We start from the raw sequence: 19,402 nt of genomic DNA, 5'->3' as shown, positions 1-19,402 counted from the left end.
CCGAGATCACACCACTGCACTCCAGCCTGGGCAGTGACAGAGCAAGACTCTGTCTCAAAAAAAAAAAAAAAAAAAGACTTAAAGAACTACCTACCAATAACATAATAAAACCTCAAATACAGATTGATTGATAAATGGCAGTGGACGAGTGTTGAAAGTGATGCATTATGTCGCTGCAATGTATTGACATTATCAATTGTGTGTCACTAAACAGCCAGGCTAACTGGATGATTTACTTTGTGTTTAACGGCCTTTTTCAATTGGAGCAAATGTTGAGGAACTGGGACGCAATATCAGAAACGTCGCTGAGGCATGTTGGTTTTGGCTGCAGGCTGTAGGGCTCTAGTTTAAATGGTCTAAACAAGTGATTAATGACCAGGAGCAAGCCCTTACACTTTTCCAAATCTTTTCTCCTTTCTATTTATGTCGCCTTGATGCTTGGGAGGGTTTGTTTCAGCATAGTTCACACTATTTATTGTGCTGACGTTGGTTTCCGTCTTGAGAGCCCTTGATGTTTCTTTGTGGGTTTTGTTTTTAATATTATTTAGCATAATGACCTAAACTATAAACTCTTGAAGTTGCAATACTGGTGTCCTTAGTTCAGCAGTCATCTGTATAAGGGCCACTCTGTATGGTGAAAGGTGACAGCTGTGGCCCCCAGCAAAGAAGCTCTGGACTTTTGCCCCCAAGTTTCAGTCCTGGTAACTTGAACCAGACTTTCTAGTTTCTGGAAACATTGTTTTATTTTCTTGCAAGTTAGCATAGTGTTCATATTTCACAAGGCTTAAACTATGCACAGTGTTTCACTAATGTGCACTTGCTGTAGATGGATATGTTAACTGTTACTATGAAGTTGAGAATTTGAGCTGCTAACTGCATAAAATGTTGTTATAATAGTGCTAATTACCAAGCAGCTGAATTCGTGAGAAAGTGCACAGCACTAATCTGCACCTTAGTGTTGTCTTGCTATTGAGAAAATGTGAGCATGTACTCGGGACACATGCACTTGATTTACCAGCTTCCCAGGGGCACATTTATCTGTGGATCACTGATGGTTTGACTTGTGGGATACAGCATTTGATTTCTATATGTGTGCTTTCGAGACACTCATTTTTACCCTATTGAGAGTTGAGTGAAGAACAAGACATTTTAAAAAGGAAGAATAACATTTGGAGATTTCAAAACGGCTTTTAAATTACTACTTGCTTCTGTTTACTTTTTGCTAGTTTTAGAAAAACAAGGAAGAATATCTCTCTTCAAGTTGGAGTAGTCTAATTTCAGTGTTTAGGTGATGGGGTTAAAATCATTGTTTCAATGGTAGATGAAAATGATTTTGTTCTGTTGGATTCACATCCTGAATAAATGTTTCTACACAATTAGAATCTATAACAGATCTAAACCAGCATAGTTTAAGTCTGAAAGAAGGACTTCAAGCCTTGGGAATGAATCTGTTTTTGTCCTGTGGATGGGCCAGAAACATCTGCTTCAGGTATAGTTTACAAGTGTTACTTATTAACCCATGAGCCTAAAACCCAGATAAGGAGCTCTGACTATTGAAAACTACACATTCCATGTTTTTATAAATGTATATTAAGATGAATTCCACATACCTATTACTTGGATTTCTGACGGCCAGAACTTTTAAGGAGAATTTGTGTTTTTAAAAAGGAATGTAAAAAAATTAAATTTTCTTTTCTGGTACCAGAGTTTTGTTGTACTTGAAGAAATCCTGCTCATGGGCAGAAAGCAAAGGTTTCAAAGGAACCTCATCTCCATATGGTTTTACTCGATAATCTTTTATCCACCATCTTCAGCTCTCATTCCTTTGCTTTCTTGCCTGTGGCTACATTTCTATCTCTGCATCAATTAGCACAGTGATTTATACAACAAGCAAGCAGTTTAGAGGTAATGGTACACAATTAACATCTCATTCCACCATAAAGGGTATGCTAAATACCCCAGTCATTGCTTTCTCTGCCTGGAATTGAAATAAGTGTTTGTCCTAATTCATATGCTATCTGATGTGAAGTGGGCCTGCTTTGTACCGCACTACACCATTAATCTAATTATAGATAGCTGCAAATGAAGTGCTGTCTGAGCTGGGAGATTGAAGAAAATAGCCTTTTGTCATTTAGCATGACTCTGTGAAGCAAGATCACACTTTACAGGGCAATACTGCAAAATGGAAATCTCAATAATATTGCTGCCTGTTGCATCTTTTCTAATTACAACAACATTGTAAACACAACTGGGCGCTGATATAAATAGAGCTGTAGATATGCTGTCATGTCGCTTGTAGGAGAAAGTCCTCCGAGTGCTGTTGGATTAAATGATGCATCCTGATTGACAGCTACCTTGAGACTGCGCTGATGGAGTTGTCACAGCATTATGCTAACAGGCTGCTCCAGCGACTGCAGCTGTAGGAGGCTGTGGCGCGCCCTGCGCCTTAGCTGCTGCCCGTTCATGTCAGCTTCTTCGCCTGGGTTGCACGTCCAAAGGAAGGACAGCCATAGGCTTCGATGCTGTGCGTTTTCACTGTTGTGTCTTAGAGATTGGTGGTGGTGGCGTAGCTCACATATCGGGTGACTGGGCCCTTTGTGGAGAAGTAGAGGGAAATGATTTTGTATGGCTCTGAACCTTGCTGTGTCTTCCTCAAGTGACAATTGTATACCCCACAAATAATTTAGAAAAGAACGTGGTTGAATTACCAGTCTCATTTCACTGAAATGTTTTAATTTAGTTTTTTTCTGCTTTTCTGACATCCCAGTACTTTTAAAGATGCATCATTTTTGCATTTTGCCCTTTCCTTGAAAAACACTGACGCTATTTCCCCAGCTCTGAGTTAGGAAAGTAGATTTAGGGGACTATTTGAGTGTCGCCTGTTACTGCTGCACTGGAAATGAAGACAGAGCTTCATGTTGGAGACATTTAGGGCCAACTGTAAAACCTTGACTAGGAAGAGAGCCTACTCTCCGAAGAAAAGTGTCTACCACCTTACTTGGGGTTGCGTGGACAGTATTTGGCCTGTGCTTTGAGATACTAGGATAATTAATGCACAGTGATTTACAGTCAAAGACAGCACTTGCCCTTGAGTTGTTGTTGACTGAGATGGCCAACAGTTGACGGTAGTGGAAGAACATTAGCAGTCGCTCACCTGTGCATATCCTAATTGTTACTGGAAGAATGACTTAGAAGTGGAAACTGGAAGTGAGCCCACTTGAAGAGGAACGGAGGCTGATGGTGGCACCGGAGGCTCTGAAGTCACAGCTGAAAACTGTACAGCAAACTGCAAGCACTCACTTTGGGAGCAGCCTCGGACCTCAGAACCATCGCAACACAGCGCATGGGGTCTGCAGAATTAAATTACCGGTACTTCTGTAGGCTGTGGAAAGAATCGCATGCATTTAATGCTGTTAAGGAGGTGCATGAACTAAACAAATACAGCACCCACCAGCGTGGCATTCTCTGTACCTGTCTAAGTGGAGTGTGCCTCACAGTGGGTGATTCTTTGCTGTCTTTGGGTGCTGAGTTCTGGAGTGCGGGAGCGCAGGCACACGAGCCCAGTTGCAGGATGCTTTTCTTAGTGAGGCCCAGTTAGAAAGCTCCTATCTTGCCCAGACTGTAACACGTCTCCCCCTTCTCCTCCAGCAGCCACTCCCAGCCCCTGGCCTTTCATCAGTCTCCATGGAAGAGCTGTGCGTCAATTTTAAAAACAATCCCACTGGTGTTCCTTGTAATTGTCCACCTCTTGTGGCTTTCTTCCTGATCCTTTTATGTCAGCTGTGATTCCTTTTCTTTAAACTTTTGGGAGAAATTTTCTTGTTAGACATGGTTTCAAACTGTAGAGGCCATAAAATTAATTTGCTTCGAGACCCGGGCTGGGGTCACTTTTCCGTAACTGGGTCATTAGATAACACCTCCCATTACTGTCATGTGTGGGTTGAGGAGTCTACCAGGCCAAGCCCAGAGAGCACCTGTTCTCTGTTCTAAGTTATGTGGTGAGCTGTTTTTCAAGAACATTACATTCATTTGGCTGTGTGGTCTAGAGAATACGTTCCTAAGCCAGCGAAGTGAGGTTCTGTGCACTGACCAGCCCAGAGCTAATCGGAGTGAATCATCTTCCGGCTCCATGGCAGCCCAGCCCCACCGACAGGCAGCTGCCTGCCACCCGCTGGCATTTCCTCCCCCTACCCAGGGAACGACGGGAAACCTGGCTGCTTCTGGGATCCTGCCACTCTGTCCTGTCCACGAGCCTTCAGAGTCTCGGATTCCTACCCCAAATATCAACTTTGTGATTTATCAACCACAAAAACTTAAAACTCTCTAGGGGAGTTTCTCCCAGTCCATGAGGAATATTGAAATGCCCATGACGAAACCAGCTTGTGCCCTGTGGTCTGGGTAGGGGCACATTCCTGAAGTCTCACAAAGCATTGGCTGCTCTGTGCCCCCAAAGAATCCAGAGACGCCAATAAATAGCAGTTTTGATCATAAGCTCGGAAAGCCCTGGTGTACATTCTTAAATGACTTCTTTTCTGGGGCATCAAAAAGCTTTTACGGTTCTCACCAGGCAGTTCATTCTGATGGGCCCGTGTGCTGCACCCCGCTTGGGCCCCATCCCGGCACGCGCCCCGTGTGGTGCAGCACGGGCCAGCTGAGAGGTTGTTTTAAGAAGGCATGTTTGTGTGGTACACTCACGGGGTCAGGACAACATCAAAGGTAATCTTAAAAAGAGAATCTATCTCTGCCTCCTCTTTTTATATTCAGAAAGGTCATTTCTAAACCAACTATTTGCACCAAGGCCTCTCTGGAGGAGTTTACCCCATTGTTATTTTTTACTTGCTATTACAATAAGTCACTTATGCCCCAAACAGATTTAAGAACAATAAACAAATACAAAAGGAAAAGGAACATCTCATCAATAACAAAGACTGCATCTAAAGGCATTGAGTTTATGACTCTTTTACATCTCTTTCCAAGCAAAGCAGGAGTCCTACAGAGAAAGGAATCTGAAAGATGAAAATTATAAAAATAGTAAAAGGATCCAGTTTTAGTCAGAATCTTGTAATTTCTTGGGAGAAATGAAGCTAAATACAGTCTTAGCACTTTGTTGGTGTGCAGGCCGATCTGTGATATAACTAAACGTAGTTTTGGAGTACATCCACTATGGGGAAATGCGGTAAATCATATTCTCAATGTATGAGGATACTTTTCCTGAATTTAGGCTTCACATTTTGAAGTCAGATTCTGCAAAACACAAGAGAAAAACAGATCTGTGTGCTACGCTGAAAACTGAATAAGGCACGTTGCAAGTCACTCACATAGAAGGCACAGCTCAGGGTGACACCAACTAGAAAAGTAACTTTTTCGTTGACTCTAATGTCTCTAGTGATGTTGGATTTTTTCCCCATGGCACACAGCACCGATACAAAAACTGTGCAATTTGGTCCAATTATATTCTCCTCTGTCCCTCCACACCCTCCCCCATTGATTTAATGAAGGACTTGGAGGTACAGTTCACCACTGATAAATAGTCCCTCTGCCCAGAATGTTTGTTAGACTGACAGCAGTGTGCACTCTCCTCGCTGTTTTCCCTCACCACTTATGACTCAGATGAATTTTAATAGGAGCAAAAAGCTTTTATTTGCACTGTAATTTCACTTAAGGATCATAGCCTTCAGAAACTGGCAGACGCTTCTACGTCTTGATTGCAAAACACACGCTCAGGAGTAAAGAAACATGCAAAAGATGTTATTATTCAACCTGTCACAGTGCCGCAAATCCACTTGGAACTTAGGCCGTCAAAGCTCTCCCCCCACCCTTTTCAATAGGCCTGTGAAGAGGCACTTAGAGATTTCCACCCTCCCCACACAGAATTAAAGGGGGAATTATATTTTGTTTTTGCATCCCTGCCATCATGGTGCCCACAGGAGGCTTTGAGTTACAGCAGGTTTTTTTTTTTTTTTTTTTTTTTTGAACAAAACGGAGCTGTGTCACTGCTGCTGCTTCTTTCTTACCCAAGAGAAATGTGACCTGGTAGGAATCCAGAACCTCAAGGTGGTGGTTCCAGTTTCACCGAGAGACACTTCCTCAAGCCATTTTATCTTCTTTCTACGTGGATAGGGCAAACTGTGGCTCATAGATTTACTCACGGAGAGGATGGGAATTCTCTGTTTTGGAAATGTTCTGCTCCACTGAACTGCCCTGAACATGCCCCTAATTGTTTGCGAGCCGCCTGCAGAAGGTGCTGTGAAAATACTTGTCTGTGCATACTGTTTTCCATCCGTGTTTGTAACACCTTCACATTATTGTCTCTCAGTGCAGAAGGTATTCTTATGCCCCCTTCCTAACCATCTTGTGAAATCAGAAAGACTGTGTCATGTTGTGCCTTTAAGAAAAGCCAACTTTTTCAATCATGAATTATGACAAATTCAAAAAAATGGAATTTTAAATACCATTTTGCCCAAAATGAACACTGAGCCCCTTTGTCTTAACTTACTGATGATAGGTGGTGCAGCCGCTCTTGGAGGGCTGTGGGAAGCCTGCGACAGCCATCTGCTGCCATCTACTGGCGCCTGTCCACATGGCACGTCCTCCATCCCTGGGGGCCGGCCCAGCTCACGGGATTTGCCTTCATGGGGATAAGTTTGTAGGAGGTGAAGGGGATACAACTAAAATTCTGTTTTCTCTATCATGTTTTAAGATTGTTTCTTAAAGATAGAGGATGATATTTATCGCTGATTAAGATTAATAACTGGAATAGTCCTTATTTCAAGAAATTTCTGAAATAACTAGCTCACAATGTATGACAGAACAAATACTTTGATGTGTGCAGCAATTGAGAACCATTTGAATTGAAGGCTGTTAGTATAATTTGAATTTAAAAGTAAAAAACTGATTTAGAATGAATGCCACTTTTGAGGAAAAGTTCATTTAAACTGATTTATGGTTTTGTTTTGTTTTTTCCTAAGTACAAGGTGCATATCTTAACCAAACTTGCCGCAGAATTGAACAAATTTATGCTGGAAAAAGTGGCTGAGGACACAAGCAGTGTTCTGCATTCCCCGATGCCCGGAGTGGTGGTGGCTGTCTCTGTCAAGCCTGGAGACATGGTAAGGGCTGTGTGTGTGTCTGCAGGACATGCTGGCCTCAGACTTCCCCTTCCAGAATGATGGCTGAGGGTGCAGCACCATTCGGCTCTTGGCAGTTCTTTCTTAACTGACCCCCACCAAACAGCAAAATCGCTTTCTTGCGTTGTCTACCTGTTTCACGTTTGCATCAGGTGAGTGCCAGGACTCTCAGCGCCTCCCCTCCCAAATGATCTGGGAGTGGAACAGAAAGAAGTCCAGTTTCATCTGTCATTTCGCAAATGCAGTGTTTTGGGAAGTACTTTACTTAAAGGTGTTACTTACTCTCTTGTTTGCTGTGCTCAAAGCTTCCTTGAAGAACTCATGCCAGGGAATAATACGCCAAGGGGGAACTTTTTGCATGATTCCTGGAATAAATGTCTAATTGGGAAGAAGAGTTAAGGAAAGGTTAATTCTGCAATCTGCACAGTACCAGAGCACTTCCGTTACTTGGTAAATAAAATGTAGCATCACAGTTGGAAATTTTTCATCTTGATCTTGTGACATTAAAGCACAAATCAAAGCTATATTATTTCCTCACTCAGTCTCGAGATAACCTGCTATGGATGAATTGGTAGGATACACACGTTTTCTTAGAACATGGATAGAAATCTCTACCGATGAGCAGCAAAAGTGAAAAGAAAACAGTTTAGGAGGCAACAAGGTTTCTGGGGACACTTAGATACTTGCATTTTTATTCATGTGCAGGAAAATAGCCAGACATGACTGTCTCTCATGGATGAGGTGGGGGTGCTATTTTGTATCTCAGGTCACTGGGGCTTACATTTTAATGCCTCCTGATTTCTTAGTATAGATAAAATATCCTCTTAACATTGAGGGAAAAAAATCATGTTGTTGGCTTTGGCTTCTAGAAAAGCATTTGCAATAATGTAAATATCAAGAAAACATGATCAGTTTTAGTTGTTTAAATGATCAGCTCTGAAACTAATATGTGAAGTTAGAAAACTGACTTAACAGTTGCTTTACCTGGTGATACAGAAATAGAACTATCAGCTCTTTAAGAAAGGCATAAAAGAGTCTACGTAGCTGTGAATTATTGTTTGCTTTGAAAGCGTTGATACTCCTGGAAGAAAGCCCTCATTAAGACTGTCTAATGCCCAAGTGTTAAGGATTTGGAAGAGGCCATGAGAGAGAGAGAGAGAGAGAGAGAGCGTGTGTGTGTGTGTGTGTGTGTGTGTGTGTGTGTGTGTGAAATCCTTTCCTAACACTCTGTATGTGTGTATGTGTTTTCCTTAAATCCTTTTCTAACACGTGTTTGTTTTTCCTTAAATCCTTTTCTCTCTCTCTCTCTCTCTGTGTGTGTGTGTGTGTGTGTGTGTGTGAGTGAGTGTTTTCCTTAAATCCTTCTCTAACACCTGAATCCACACCTGAGTGGTGGGAAGTAGGGCAAAAAAGAGCGAGACCACTCCTGCCTCAAGCCTGGAGGGAGAGAGGGTGAGGCTGCTGCCCTGGTCCCGTCTGCCCAGTGGCCCTCACGGAGGCTGCTCATAGGCAGTAAATGGGGTGTTCCCAAGGCCAGATCAGTGTAGCCTTCTGGTTTCTTAACAGCTGCTGGCTCCTGATCTAGCTTTCCCACATACCGAAAGGGTTTGGCCTTTGTATGTTCCATTTCCTGGTTAATAATTGAATGTGGAAAAGCAAGGCATTTAGTAAATGGGAACAATGTGATATTAGTCCTGGGTTCATTGATGTAGCTCAGATATTGAAAACACCCACCAATAATTAAATGTGCGTACTCATTAAGAATGGTTTAATTTGAGTACTGATTGTTAAAAATATGTTACCGCAGAGCAGTGGGGCCTGTATTTTATGCATTCCTTTAAAGTCAGAGTACCCGGGGGGCCTGCCTGGTGAATCAGCTCACGATCTCGGGATCCATCAGCTCCTCCTAAGTGCTGTTTGTGGGGGCTGCTCAGGTGGGGCATACACTTGCTTTTGTCTCTTTTGGTACTTGTAGAGCTTCCTTTCGTAGTCTGTGCCATTGTGTTTTGATAAAACAGTCTTTTCTCCTGGATTACTGCTTGTAAAAAATGCCCCAGACCCCTAATACTGAAATCCAATGCAGCCCGAGAAGTTGAATCGTTGGCTCTTAGAACAACTTCTATAATTGCATTCTGCTTTGTGTCATTAAAACACAAGGAACTTCCCTGGACCAGAGGCACTTACTTGAGGCTGTTATAAGAAAACACTGCTTGTAACGTTGAAGTTTGGTGGTTTCCAGTGATTTTAACCCTGCCGGGCGGGTTGCGTTTTCCTCTGCACTAACAATAGCCGAGCTGGAGGGTCCCCTTGTATGGGTGGGAAGATAATGGACTCCATCTCCTTGGTGTATTTTCAAGGAAAATAAGGACCCCAAAATTACTAAGGGCCTTACAAGTATTCTGTTTTTCTTTGTAATGTTACTTTTTATCATTTAAATTCCAGTAACCTATCATGTTTGTGTTTAGCTCAATTTTACTTGACCAATCTTAGAATGGTGGGCCTGGCAATAAGTTCGAAAAAAGTGTCGCATAAATCGTGATGAACAAATCTGTTGTGTGACGTGAACACTCTGAACACAGTTTAAAAACCTCAGGAAGAAGAGACGTGGGGTGGCTGTTGAGAAGTAATGAATCCACTCAGGGCTTGGTGTGTCAGGGTCTGTGAACGCATTCATGTGAAACACTCTCCCTGCCCTAAACACAGAAGCTGGGTTTCATGTGAAGAGCTTCCCTAGGGTTCACATAGCAAAAGTCCCTAATACTTTTTCCGTGTTTGTTACATACTATTTAACATTAAATGTAGCAGGCAGATCACATTTGAAATGACTGTGTCACCGTTTTTTTGAGCATGCGGAGAGAGGGTGTTAATATACAGTAAAATGCATGTAAGCAAACAAATCAATAAGAAAGTAATGGATTGTTAAAGTCAAAAATCACTAATATAATTTAGAAAACAACTGATAGAATAAATTTTACATGCCTTTTCACATGCCTTCTGAAAATGTTTCTGCAGTAACCATTTCAGTTTGAAAACTGTTTTCCTAGACATGTAACACTACCGTAAACTGGGAGCACTTCTGTAATCAAAGTTAGCATGACTCAATGTTTTTAACTATCTTTATGATACTCTTGAACAGAAATGTTAAAAATACATATTTTTCAGAATAATGGTAGAATACATTTTTCCACGTTAATTTCAACTTAACAGCTGCTTGAATTTATTACATAATTTTCATTTTGACTTTGAAGTATAAAATAGTCATGATGCGCACATTTGCTTTGTTAGGCTTGATAACAGAAACAAAACAAAACCCCATAAAATAGTCACCAGGGAGGTATTTTAATATTGAATTTAGTTAAGATTTTTTTTTTTTTTTTTGAGACAGAGTTTCACTCTTATTGCCATGGCTGGAGTGTAGTCGTGTGATCTCGGCTCACTGCAACTTCTGCCCCCAGGTTCAAGTGATTCTCCTGCCTCAGCCTCCTGAGTAACTGAGATTACAGGCACTCACCACCACACCCGGTTAATTTATTGTATTTTTAGTAGAGATGGGGGTTTCATCATGATGGCCAGGCTGGTCTCGAACTCCTGACCTCAGGTGATCTACCCACCTTGGCTTCCTAAAGTGTAGGGATTACAGGCATGAGCCACCGAGCCCCGCCAGGATTCTTCGAAGTAATGTTTGTATTCTGCAGTCATCACAGATTTGCATCAAAAAATATACACCAACAATTAAGTGAGAAATGAACCACCAGCTGGCTATATACTCATTTGCGTTTCTTTCTTTCTTAACAATAGTGAAACTAAGTGAAAGAATAGATTGAAATTAAGTACCTGTCGCTGATTTTTCTTGCGAATTAGCCCATTCAATATTAGTTAGACTTTGGGATATTTTGTGGGGCTAAGAGGAGAAGATCCACCTTGTGATGAAATTGACCTTTAGCAGAAGGGCGGTGAGGTGTTTGGGGTTGTTCCTTTTGTGAACAATGCTGTAAATGCAAAAAAAAAAAAAAAAAAAGGTGGTGGGGGCTACTGTATGTACAGTGTGCCAGTGAAAGGATCACCTGACAAGCGCTGGCAGCAGCACCACTCACACTTCACCCGATTTGTTTCCTTCTTGCAGGAGCTCCTTTGACAGGGAGGCTCCCAAGCAGGTGGGCAACCACAGGCCACGAGACACAGGCACCCCATCCCATCCCGGAGTATGATGTCCACACCTCCCCTTTGTCTCTAAACCTCATGTAATGGAGCTTAGCCGATCATGGAGAACTGGCAGACTTGGCGAGATACCTTTGTTTTTTATTTCTTAAAGAAACAAGATACGTCGGGCACAGTGGCTCACGCCTGTAATCTCAGCACTTAGGGACGCCGAGGTGGGTGGATCATGAAGTCAGGAGATCAAGACCATCCTGACTAACACGGTGAAACCCTGTCTCTACTAAAAATATAAAAATTAGCTGGGTGTGGTGGCATGTGCCTGTAGTCCCAGCCACTTGGGAGGCTGAGGCAGGAGAACAACTTGAACTCAGGAGGCGGAGGTTGCAGTGAGCCAAGATCGAGCCACTGCACTCCAGCCTGGGCAACAGAGAGAGACTCTGTCTTAAAAAAAAAAAAATATGGAACAAGATTTGAAAATTTCATAAGCTCTCAAGAATCCTAAAGAGAAGGCAGGGCTGGGCCCTCGCAGCATGCACTCGTCTGGCATTGTGCCTGTGTGCCTCACGAAGCCCAGGGTCGGTCATTGCATCTCTCCCTGTCAGAGGGGCGAGTCTGGCTGCTTGACACAGTTTCCAGTTTCTGGATACCTTGATTTACAATCATCAGATAATTGCAATAATTAAATTTACATATTTTATAGCAATAGTTACTCAAGCAGTTTATTTGACAAGATGCCAGTTTTCACCCAAACCTCAGATTGTATCCCACAGCACGCACACACAGATCCTTGCATCCGTTAACATTTGAAAACTTTAAAATTATGAAACACTACGAACATCCAGAAAGTAACAGGGAAGAATCCAACAAGCACTCCTGTGTCCTCTGTTTACCATTTCCATACGTGATTCAAATGTTATTTAACAATGAGATAAGGCCGGGCGCGGTGGCTCAAGCCTGTAATCCCAGCACTTTGGGAGGCCGAGGCGGGTGGATCACGAGGTCGAGAGATCGAGACCATCCTGGTCAACATGGTGAAACCCCGTCTCTACTAAAAGTGCAAAAAATTAGCTGGGCATGGTGGCACGTGCCTGTAATCCCAGCTACTCAGGAGGCTGAGGCAGGAGAATTGCCTGAGCCCAGGAGGCGGAGGTTGCGGTGAGCCGAGATCGCGCCATTGCACTCCAGCCTGGGTAACAAGGGCGAAACTCCGTCTCAAAAAAAAAAAAAAAAAAAAAAAAAACAATGAGATATGCACTTTCCCTGTGCCAAGCGCCCCGTCTCATTCCCATCCTGTCTTCTTCAGAGGTAACAACTGCCCCCGGATTTGGCCTTTTAATCTTTTCCAGATAACATTGATTTTTAGAGTTTGGTTTTGTTGGAGGTAACAATCTGGGAATTTTACAGTTTAATTTACTCAGTGATAATTATTGATATAAAAATAGTTATATGGATTAGTATATTAAATATAGGAGAGTCCTCTCCAAGCTTGGTGTTTGATTTCATTTTTCAGGAATGATCTGCTTGGGAGTAGAAGGTGTGTTTTCTTTGTTTTAAACATTTTTGTAAGTGACCATTCTCAACCTTATCAAGATTTAAAATACCCTTTTCTCTTTTGCTAAAAATAAAAGTTTACAAAAATCATCCTTTCACAGAATCCTTTAAAGTAGCATGCTTGACAAAGGTAGAGGATGCAGGCTGTTTTCCGAAGGCATTGTGAGTGACATCAGTTTTCACTAGTTCTCTTTGTAACTGTGGGCTTTGGCTCTGGTTTTGAGCTAACTTAGAGGGCAGTAGGGAGTCGTATTTTTCTTCATTTTAAGGAATTGTAAGAGAAACTGGACTTGTTTTATATTGGCCACAAGTCTGTATTTCTGCCCTTTACCCCTTGAGTGTTGGCTAGTTCTGGGGAGCCCTACTCGAGAGACAAGGGGAGCACTGGGCAGACGGCATGTGTGCCTGCAGTCCAGAGCCAGCAGTGGGGCTGGACGGATGGCCCCTGGTCCCCGAGCCCTCCAGAGTGAGGCCGCTCGTGCATGGGCCACTAGAGGAGCCTTCAGCTGCAGAAGGACCTCTCCTGTCGCCTTGTCTCTTTGTAATTTGATGATGGTTCCATCCTTGCTCAGATACGGCACAGTCTCCCGTGGCCTCTTCCCCGTCTCGCTTTACATGAAAATGTTGGGATGTGAATATACGTTTCTTTTTCGGGAAATATCAGGGGATATTTACCAGCCTATCTTACCAGCTCCGAAAGAGGAAGTTGCTATTAATATAATCAAATGTGCGCAGTGCCTTTTCACTCAATCTGAGATGCCTTTTCTTATGACTGTTAACTGAACCTTTCTTCAGATCTGAAGGCCTTAAAATGCATGCCATTCAGGCACCTGTGTTCCAAGTAGACCAGCCTTGAACAATGAAATGGAGGGATTTTCACTTTTGTGGTGCAGTCAGCAGGGCTGATATTGATCCGTGTTTTCCGGCGGCCAGTGCCGCAGAAGCGGAAACTGCAGCGGGCTGCTGAGCCCTCCGAGCCTTCTGTCTAATTTGGCAGAAAAACACAGAGCGTAGGACAACAAAAGAAGCCTCCTTTTTCCATAAAAATTCTTCCTCCCACCCACCCTTCTTCCCCAAAAAGGGGACTTAATTTTTCAGCTGCACACAGTGATTTGGTGCTCACTCTTGCATTGAAACAGTTGCTGTCTGAACAGGCAGGAAACAGTTTTCTTTTAATTGCCGAAATCATTCGGAAGTGCTTCATGCCCTGCTTCTGTACAGCAGATGCTGTGCATTAATTGGCCTGCGTAGAAGTGACCCAGGGTTCCTTGCAGCGGGCCCAATTTTAGGCAGAGGGTTTAAATAGCTTATTTATTATTTTGTATAATCTGGCGTACATCGTGCGCTCCTGCACGTGTCGTATTTCATGGTCTGCAGTTTCTAATGTCATGTGGGTTTCAAAACCTGCATTTCTCTGGTAATGTACTAGCAGCAGGTAAGCTCAAAATACCATCCATCAGGAGCTAATTTTTTATCCAGATACTCCAATGACTGATGAACCTGTCTTTTGTATGAATGTTTAGCGCAGTGGAAAGCCATATGCCACTGGCACCGTTTCCTCTGCATTCCTTACATTTGCTAGAGAGTGGGCTTCCTGGGAGGTGGGGGCACTCGATGCTGTGTATGTCCTTTGGCCTATATTTCCATGATAACGCCTTTAAAACAGCCCTGGGTTCAGGCAACAACAAGAGGATGGGGCCATCTTAAAGGAGACCTGACTCCCTCGTCATTTTCTTCATCAGAAATTTGACTGCACACTCTTAATAGGGAACCTTGTTTTGTTACTCCCCGTCTGTTCCAAACAGACCTCAGCCCATTAGAAGGGCCTCCCTTGTGTGGGAGACCACAGCTGTTACTGTAAATCTCATCCACTCCCTGTATCACCCCCATTTTGTGGCTCTGAAGGATGAAATTGAGAAATGGAATACTGTGCAGTCACCCCTTACATCTCCGATTTTAGGCCTTTGCCATCATTTTCATGCTTTTATTCCAAATCAAATGACATTAGTGAGCGACACCACCTTCTGATGAATATCTGCTATTGAGCACCACTTTCAAGTCTGGACTTGCGGGGGCTTCCTTTTATGTTTGGTGGTCTTTTCTCCCCCTTTCTCTTCTCTTTTTCTTCCTGCACTTTCTTTGAGCGTTCTTAGTGGCCATGGCAGTTTGCAGTTTGAAGGATCCGCATTGCTAAATATGTCCCTGTCTTAGCTTGTTTTCTGAGCAGGAGCAAGTGCTGGAGAAGGTTCTCTGTCTTTTAATCTTTGCGGAAGGAGTGAAGAGAACTTGGTAGAAGGGATATTGGGGGCTCTAATCAGAAATAAGAAGTGGTTTAAATCATTAGCACAACAAAGCCTACTATAAGCTTGAAGATAAAAGTCTCTGGGGAAAGAGTCCTCAGAAAATAAATGGAACTTGATAGATTTCCATATCATTTATAACTTCCCTTAATTACACTTGGAAGACTTGCCAGTAAAACTGGAAAATTGGCAGCCTATATCCATTAGAGTCATTTTGCCGACCATGGCAAGCAGCTGGCTTTACGGGATTTGATTCCCATCACTCACAATTCATCATCAGCTGGAGGTGTCTGCAGCTCTTCAGCACAGAGCAACGCTGGGTGACACTCGGGCCCCCGTGACATGCGAAAATCTGCTGAGTAAATGGGCCAAGGTTTCTCTCAAGCCTCTTTTGGGGCAAGGCCGACTCCCGCTTAATGAGTGCCGCCCTGATAATGGGATGCGAATGTGAACCCTGACCCCGTGTCAAAGGAGAAGACGCAATAAGCTGGATGAAAGATACAGGATTCAGACCTCCAAACTTTACACCAATTAGACAGTGAGCGGGGAAATACATCAGGCCCACTAGGTTCATCAAAAAGACTTTCGAGGCTTGTGACCACTTTGTAAGTCCAACACTGGAGACATCCTGTCACAGTCATTAAGTCTTCATCAGATGATTCACAAAAGTGTTGGAGAAGTGTGCACACACATCCTGCAGGAACGGCCTGCACATGGGGGCATCTGATGGAGACGGAATGTTGGAGGCCCTTTTCAGTGCACCCAATTAATGCCTGGCTTCCGGGGTGCCCCAGGGGAATCAGGAGGGTGTTGCCTCCACTGGGCCCACTGCCCAGCTCCCTCGTGGAACCTAGGGTGTGCAGTGCATTCTGCAAGAGCCAGCGCTGCTGGGAGCAAGGCTCGCAAGTCCTAAGGTGAGAGCCCCTGCTCCCAGTGGCCGAGTGGCAGCATGTTGCTATTGTTGGAAGGAGCCCAGTTCCATGCCCGCTCATCCCTGGAGCACACCCTCCACTGCAGACTCTTCCCACAGACTGGGGCAGACGTAGTTTATTTCCATTGCGTTCTGTGATGTTTGGTTTCTATCAAATTTGGTTCTCCAGCTTGATTTTTTCCCAAGGATGAAACAAGTTGAAATTCAATTAAGTTCACGTGTGTGTGTGTGTGTGTGTGTGTTGGGGTAGAACATGATTCTGTTGAACAAGCTGTCTCTCACTCTTTTGTAGGTCATCAAGGAAGTTTTTAAGCACCATCTCTTTGGGATAAATTAGTGAAAATGGTCTACAAAACAGATTGTGTAAAGTTAATAGAGAAGTGGGTTACTTAGGTTTTCATTTGCAGCTAAGTGATCTAGCTGGGCGCAGTGGCTCATACCTATAACCCCAGCACTTTGGGAGGCCAAGGTGGGTAGATCACTTGAGGTCAGGAGTTTGAGACCAGCCTGGCCAACATGGTGAAACCCTGTATGTACTAAAAATATAAAAATTAGCTGGACGTGGTGGTGCATCCCTGTAATTCCAGCTACTCAGGAGGCTGAGGCAGGAGAATCGCTTGAACCTGGGAGGTGGAGGTCGCAGTGAGCTGAGATCCAGCCATTGCACTCCAGCCTGGACAACAGAGTGAGATTCTGTCTCTAAAAAAATAAATAAATAGGCCTAAATACTCTAAATAGACTGTGGACACCATGAGAGGAACTAGGGAGGGGAAACAGGAGTGAGAGGAGAATAGAGCAGGGAGGATCTAATTCTATGATTCAGGGCTGTGCTGTGGGTTGGGCAGAAGGTGGGATCTCTTCAGTAGAGACACACTTTCTTTAAAGTCCTTTCAATGGAATTGCGGGACTCTCACAGTCGGAGGGAAGGACTGTTTTAATTTCAGGCCTCCCCACTTTTCCCGACTGTAGCAGGCTAAGTCCGAGGTTGTGTTCTGTGAGCGATCGGGGACCCAGCACTTGCAGTCACCTGTGCATCACCTCTTTGCAAATCACCCATGTGAGAAGCACAGAGCCAGCCACAAAGAACGTCAGTGGCAGCGACAGCAGAGCCCATAAACCCCTGTCCACCACCTGCCTGCTCCCAGGCCCTGGTGGGTTCAGAGTAGAACTGTAGCCGGCTCAGATTGGCCTTTGCCCCCAGCATGACATTGGGAAATCCCCAGGCCTCATTTCTGCTTCGTATTTGCACTTTAGTTGCTAATGTGCCTATTTGAAGATCCTGTAAAACAGAAGCAGGAGCTGCCTGCCTGTCTGGCCCGCAGATTCTGAGCGATGGGATAGGAGGGGACAAGTGGCAGAGGGGCTAGGGGCTGTGCCACCCATGCGAAGCTGAGGTGCGTGGTGGGGAGACAGGGCTCCAACCAGTCCTAGGCCCTCAGATGCCTGCAGAGGAAGGGCTGAGTGGGTGTGTGGGAGGCCGGCATGCATTCCCCAGGGAGCTTCTCCGTCTGGAGAGAGAATGGTGCCCAGAGCGGGAAGGTGGATTCCTAATTTTTGGATGGCATTTCTATTATGTTCTTTAGAGTCTCAGATCCATTTCCTAGAGAGTCCCCGGTCCTGTTGCCTAGGTGCCCAGTCCTGGGTCACAGTGGGTCACAGTGAGTCCAGCTTCAAAGAGGACACGGCTGGGCTTCCAGGGTCCCCTGTGTGCAGCTGGCTGGCAGGTGCAGACAGTGAACCAGGCCTGCTTCTTGCTTCCCTGGTCCCTGCCTGCCTTTTAAGAGAGAAAAAGGGCTCTAAAATGCCGGCTGGAGGGAGCGACTGTTCTGATGCCCCTGACTGGGGCCTCTGCATTGTCTCTGCGCTGCCCCTCCCATCTCCCTGCAAATAGCTCTTGAGGCCGATTCTTCATTCTCCCTGGAATGCAGATGCCAGGTGAAAATGAATCAAAAAGGGCAGTGCGGGCAGCGCTTCCAGGCCCAGCTCCTCAGTGCGGTGTCTCTCCTGTGCCAGCGCCAAAGCCTTGGCATCCTCTCTCTTCCTATATTTCTGTGCCAGGAAAAAGCAGCCCACCACCTGAACAGCAGAGGAAAAGAGCACCTCGGGCGGGCGCTCCAGAGTGCCAGCAAGACAGCTTGTGCCACACGGGGGCCTGGAGGGGGACTTGAGATCATCTGGGGATTTCAGGAAAGAACATTCTCTAGGCACTTCAGTGGCATTGGACGAGCATGGCCACAGTGGTGTGAAGGGCCAGGAGCCCCATGCCAGGACGCCCACCCACTCCCCATAGCCGTTGCCCTAGGAACCTGGACTTGCCCATTTCAAAGACTGGGAGGCCCTTTTTCATAAAGGCAGAGAAAAGCCTGGCCGGCTCAGGATGCTGACCCATCGAGGCAGAGCAAAGTGAGTGTGTGGCATGGTTTTCAGCCGCGGTGAACTCCTACAGTGAAGCCTTGGGCTTAACCCCAGTGAGCTTCCACCCAGCTCAGCCTGGCTGCCCCTCAGAATGAAAGGCAAACTCTGAACGCAGTCTGGGCAGGGGGCCCTGGGCACTCCCAGTCTCCTCGTGTGGAATGTGTGTAGCTCCCTGGAAGTCATTCCCAGTGGGGAAGGGCTTTTCAGAAGCTGCCTCATCATGGGTACTTAGTGTGTCGTGCAGAGGATGGGGCAGTGGTCCTCGTGGCACCAGAGCTGAGCTGTTCCCAGCTCCCCGGGACTACAGACAGAAAGGTGTGCTTTTGGTGTTTTGGTTTGTTTCGTTTTGTTTTTGGTAACAGCTATACTGAGCTGTAATTCACATACAGTTTAGCCCTTGAAAGTGTACAATTCAGTGGTTTTAGTCAATTCAGAGTTGTATAGCTGTCAATCCATTTTGGAACATTTTTATCACTCCCAAAAGAAACCCTGTACGAGGTCGGGTGTGGTGGCTCATACCTGTAATCCCAACACTTTGGGAGGCCGAGGTGGGCAGATCAAGAGGTCATGAGTTCGAGACCAGCCTGACCAATATGGTGAAACCCCATCTCTACTCTTCTGTAAATACAAAAATTAGCTGGGTGTGGTGTCAGGCACCTGTAATCCCAGCTACTCAGTAGGCTGGGGAAAGAGAATCACTTGAACCTGGGAGGAGGAGGTTGCAGTGAGCCAAGATTGTGCCATTGTACTCTAGCCTGGATGACAGAGCAAGACTCTGTCTTAAAAAAAAAAAAAAAAAAAAAAAAACCTGTATTCTGGCCAGGTGCTGTGGCTCACACCTGTAATTCCAACACTTTGGGAGGCCAAGGCGGGTGGATCACAAGGTCAAGAGTTCAAGACCCTCCTGGCCAACATAGTGA

At 44.8% G+C, this 19,402-nt stretch overlaps 2 protein-coding genes across 9 annotated transcripts in view; one reads left to right on the top strand and one right to left on the bottom strand.

The window, feature by feature from the left end:
• PCCA (propionyl-CoA carboxylase subunit alpha) overlaps positions 1-19,402 on the top strand; it is a 445,241-nt gene that overhangs the window by 421,449 nt on the left and 4,390 nt on the right. For 4 of the 5 annotated variants that reach the window (XR_012514288.1, XM_003928222.4, XM_074387479.1 and 1 more), the window contains one exon: positions 6,969-7,109. The exons of the other annotated variant lie outside the window; for it this stretch is intronic. Coding sequence is in view for 3 of the 4 variants with exons in the window: in XM_003928222.4 (XP_003928271.1) it covers positions 6,969-7,109 (141 nt within the window). In the remaining variant the exon portion in view is untranslated. The remainder of the gene's footprint in view (positions 1-6,968; positions 7,110-19,402) is intronic. 5 annotated transcript variants of the gene reach the window in all.
• GGACT (gamma-glutamylamine cyclotransferase) overlaps positions 1,781-19,402 on the bottom strand; it is a 78,315-nt gene continuing 60,693 nt past the window's right edge. The window contains exons 3-4 of one of the 4 annotated variants that reach the window (XR_012514293.1): positions 3,155-7,505; positions 1,781-2,593 (exon numbers count right to left, since the gene is read on the bottom strand). The gene's annotated coding sequence lies outside the window, so the exon portion shown is untranslated. Of the gene's footprint in view, positions 7,506-19,402 lie in introns of all 4 variants that reach the window. The other 3 variants (XR_012514292.1, XR_012514294.1, XR_012514291.1) reach the window with 3 other exon arrangements.

This window comes from Saimiri boliviensis, chromosome 16, assembly GCF_048565385.1.
Source record: "Saimiri boliviensis isolate mSaiBol1 chromosome 16, mSaiBol1.pri, whole genome shotgun sequence".
Classification (NCBI taxonomy): Eukaryota; Metazoa; Chordata; class Mammalia; order Primates; family Cebidae; genus Saimiri; species Saimiri boliviensis.
The sequence above is the reverse complement of the archived record's forward strand: the minus strand, read 5'-3'. Positions and strand labels throughout refer to the sequence as shown.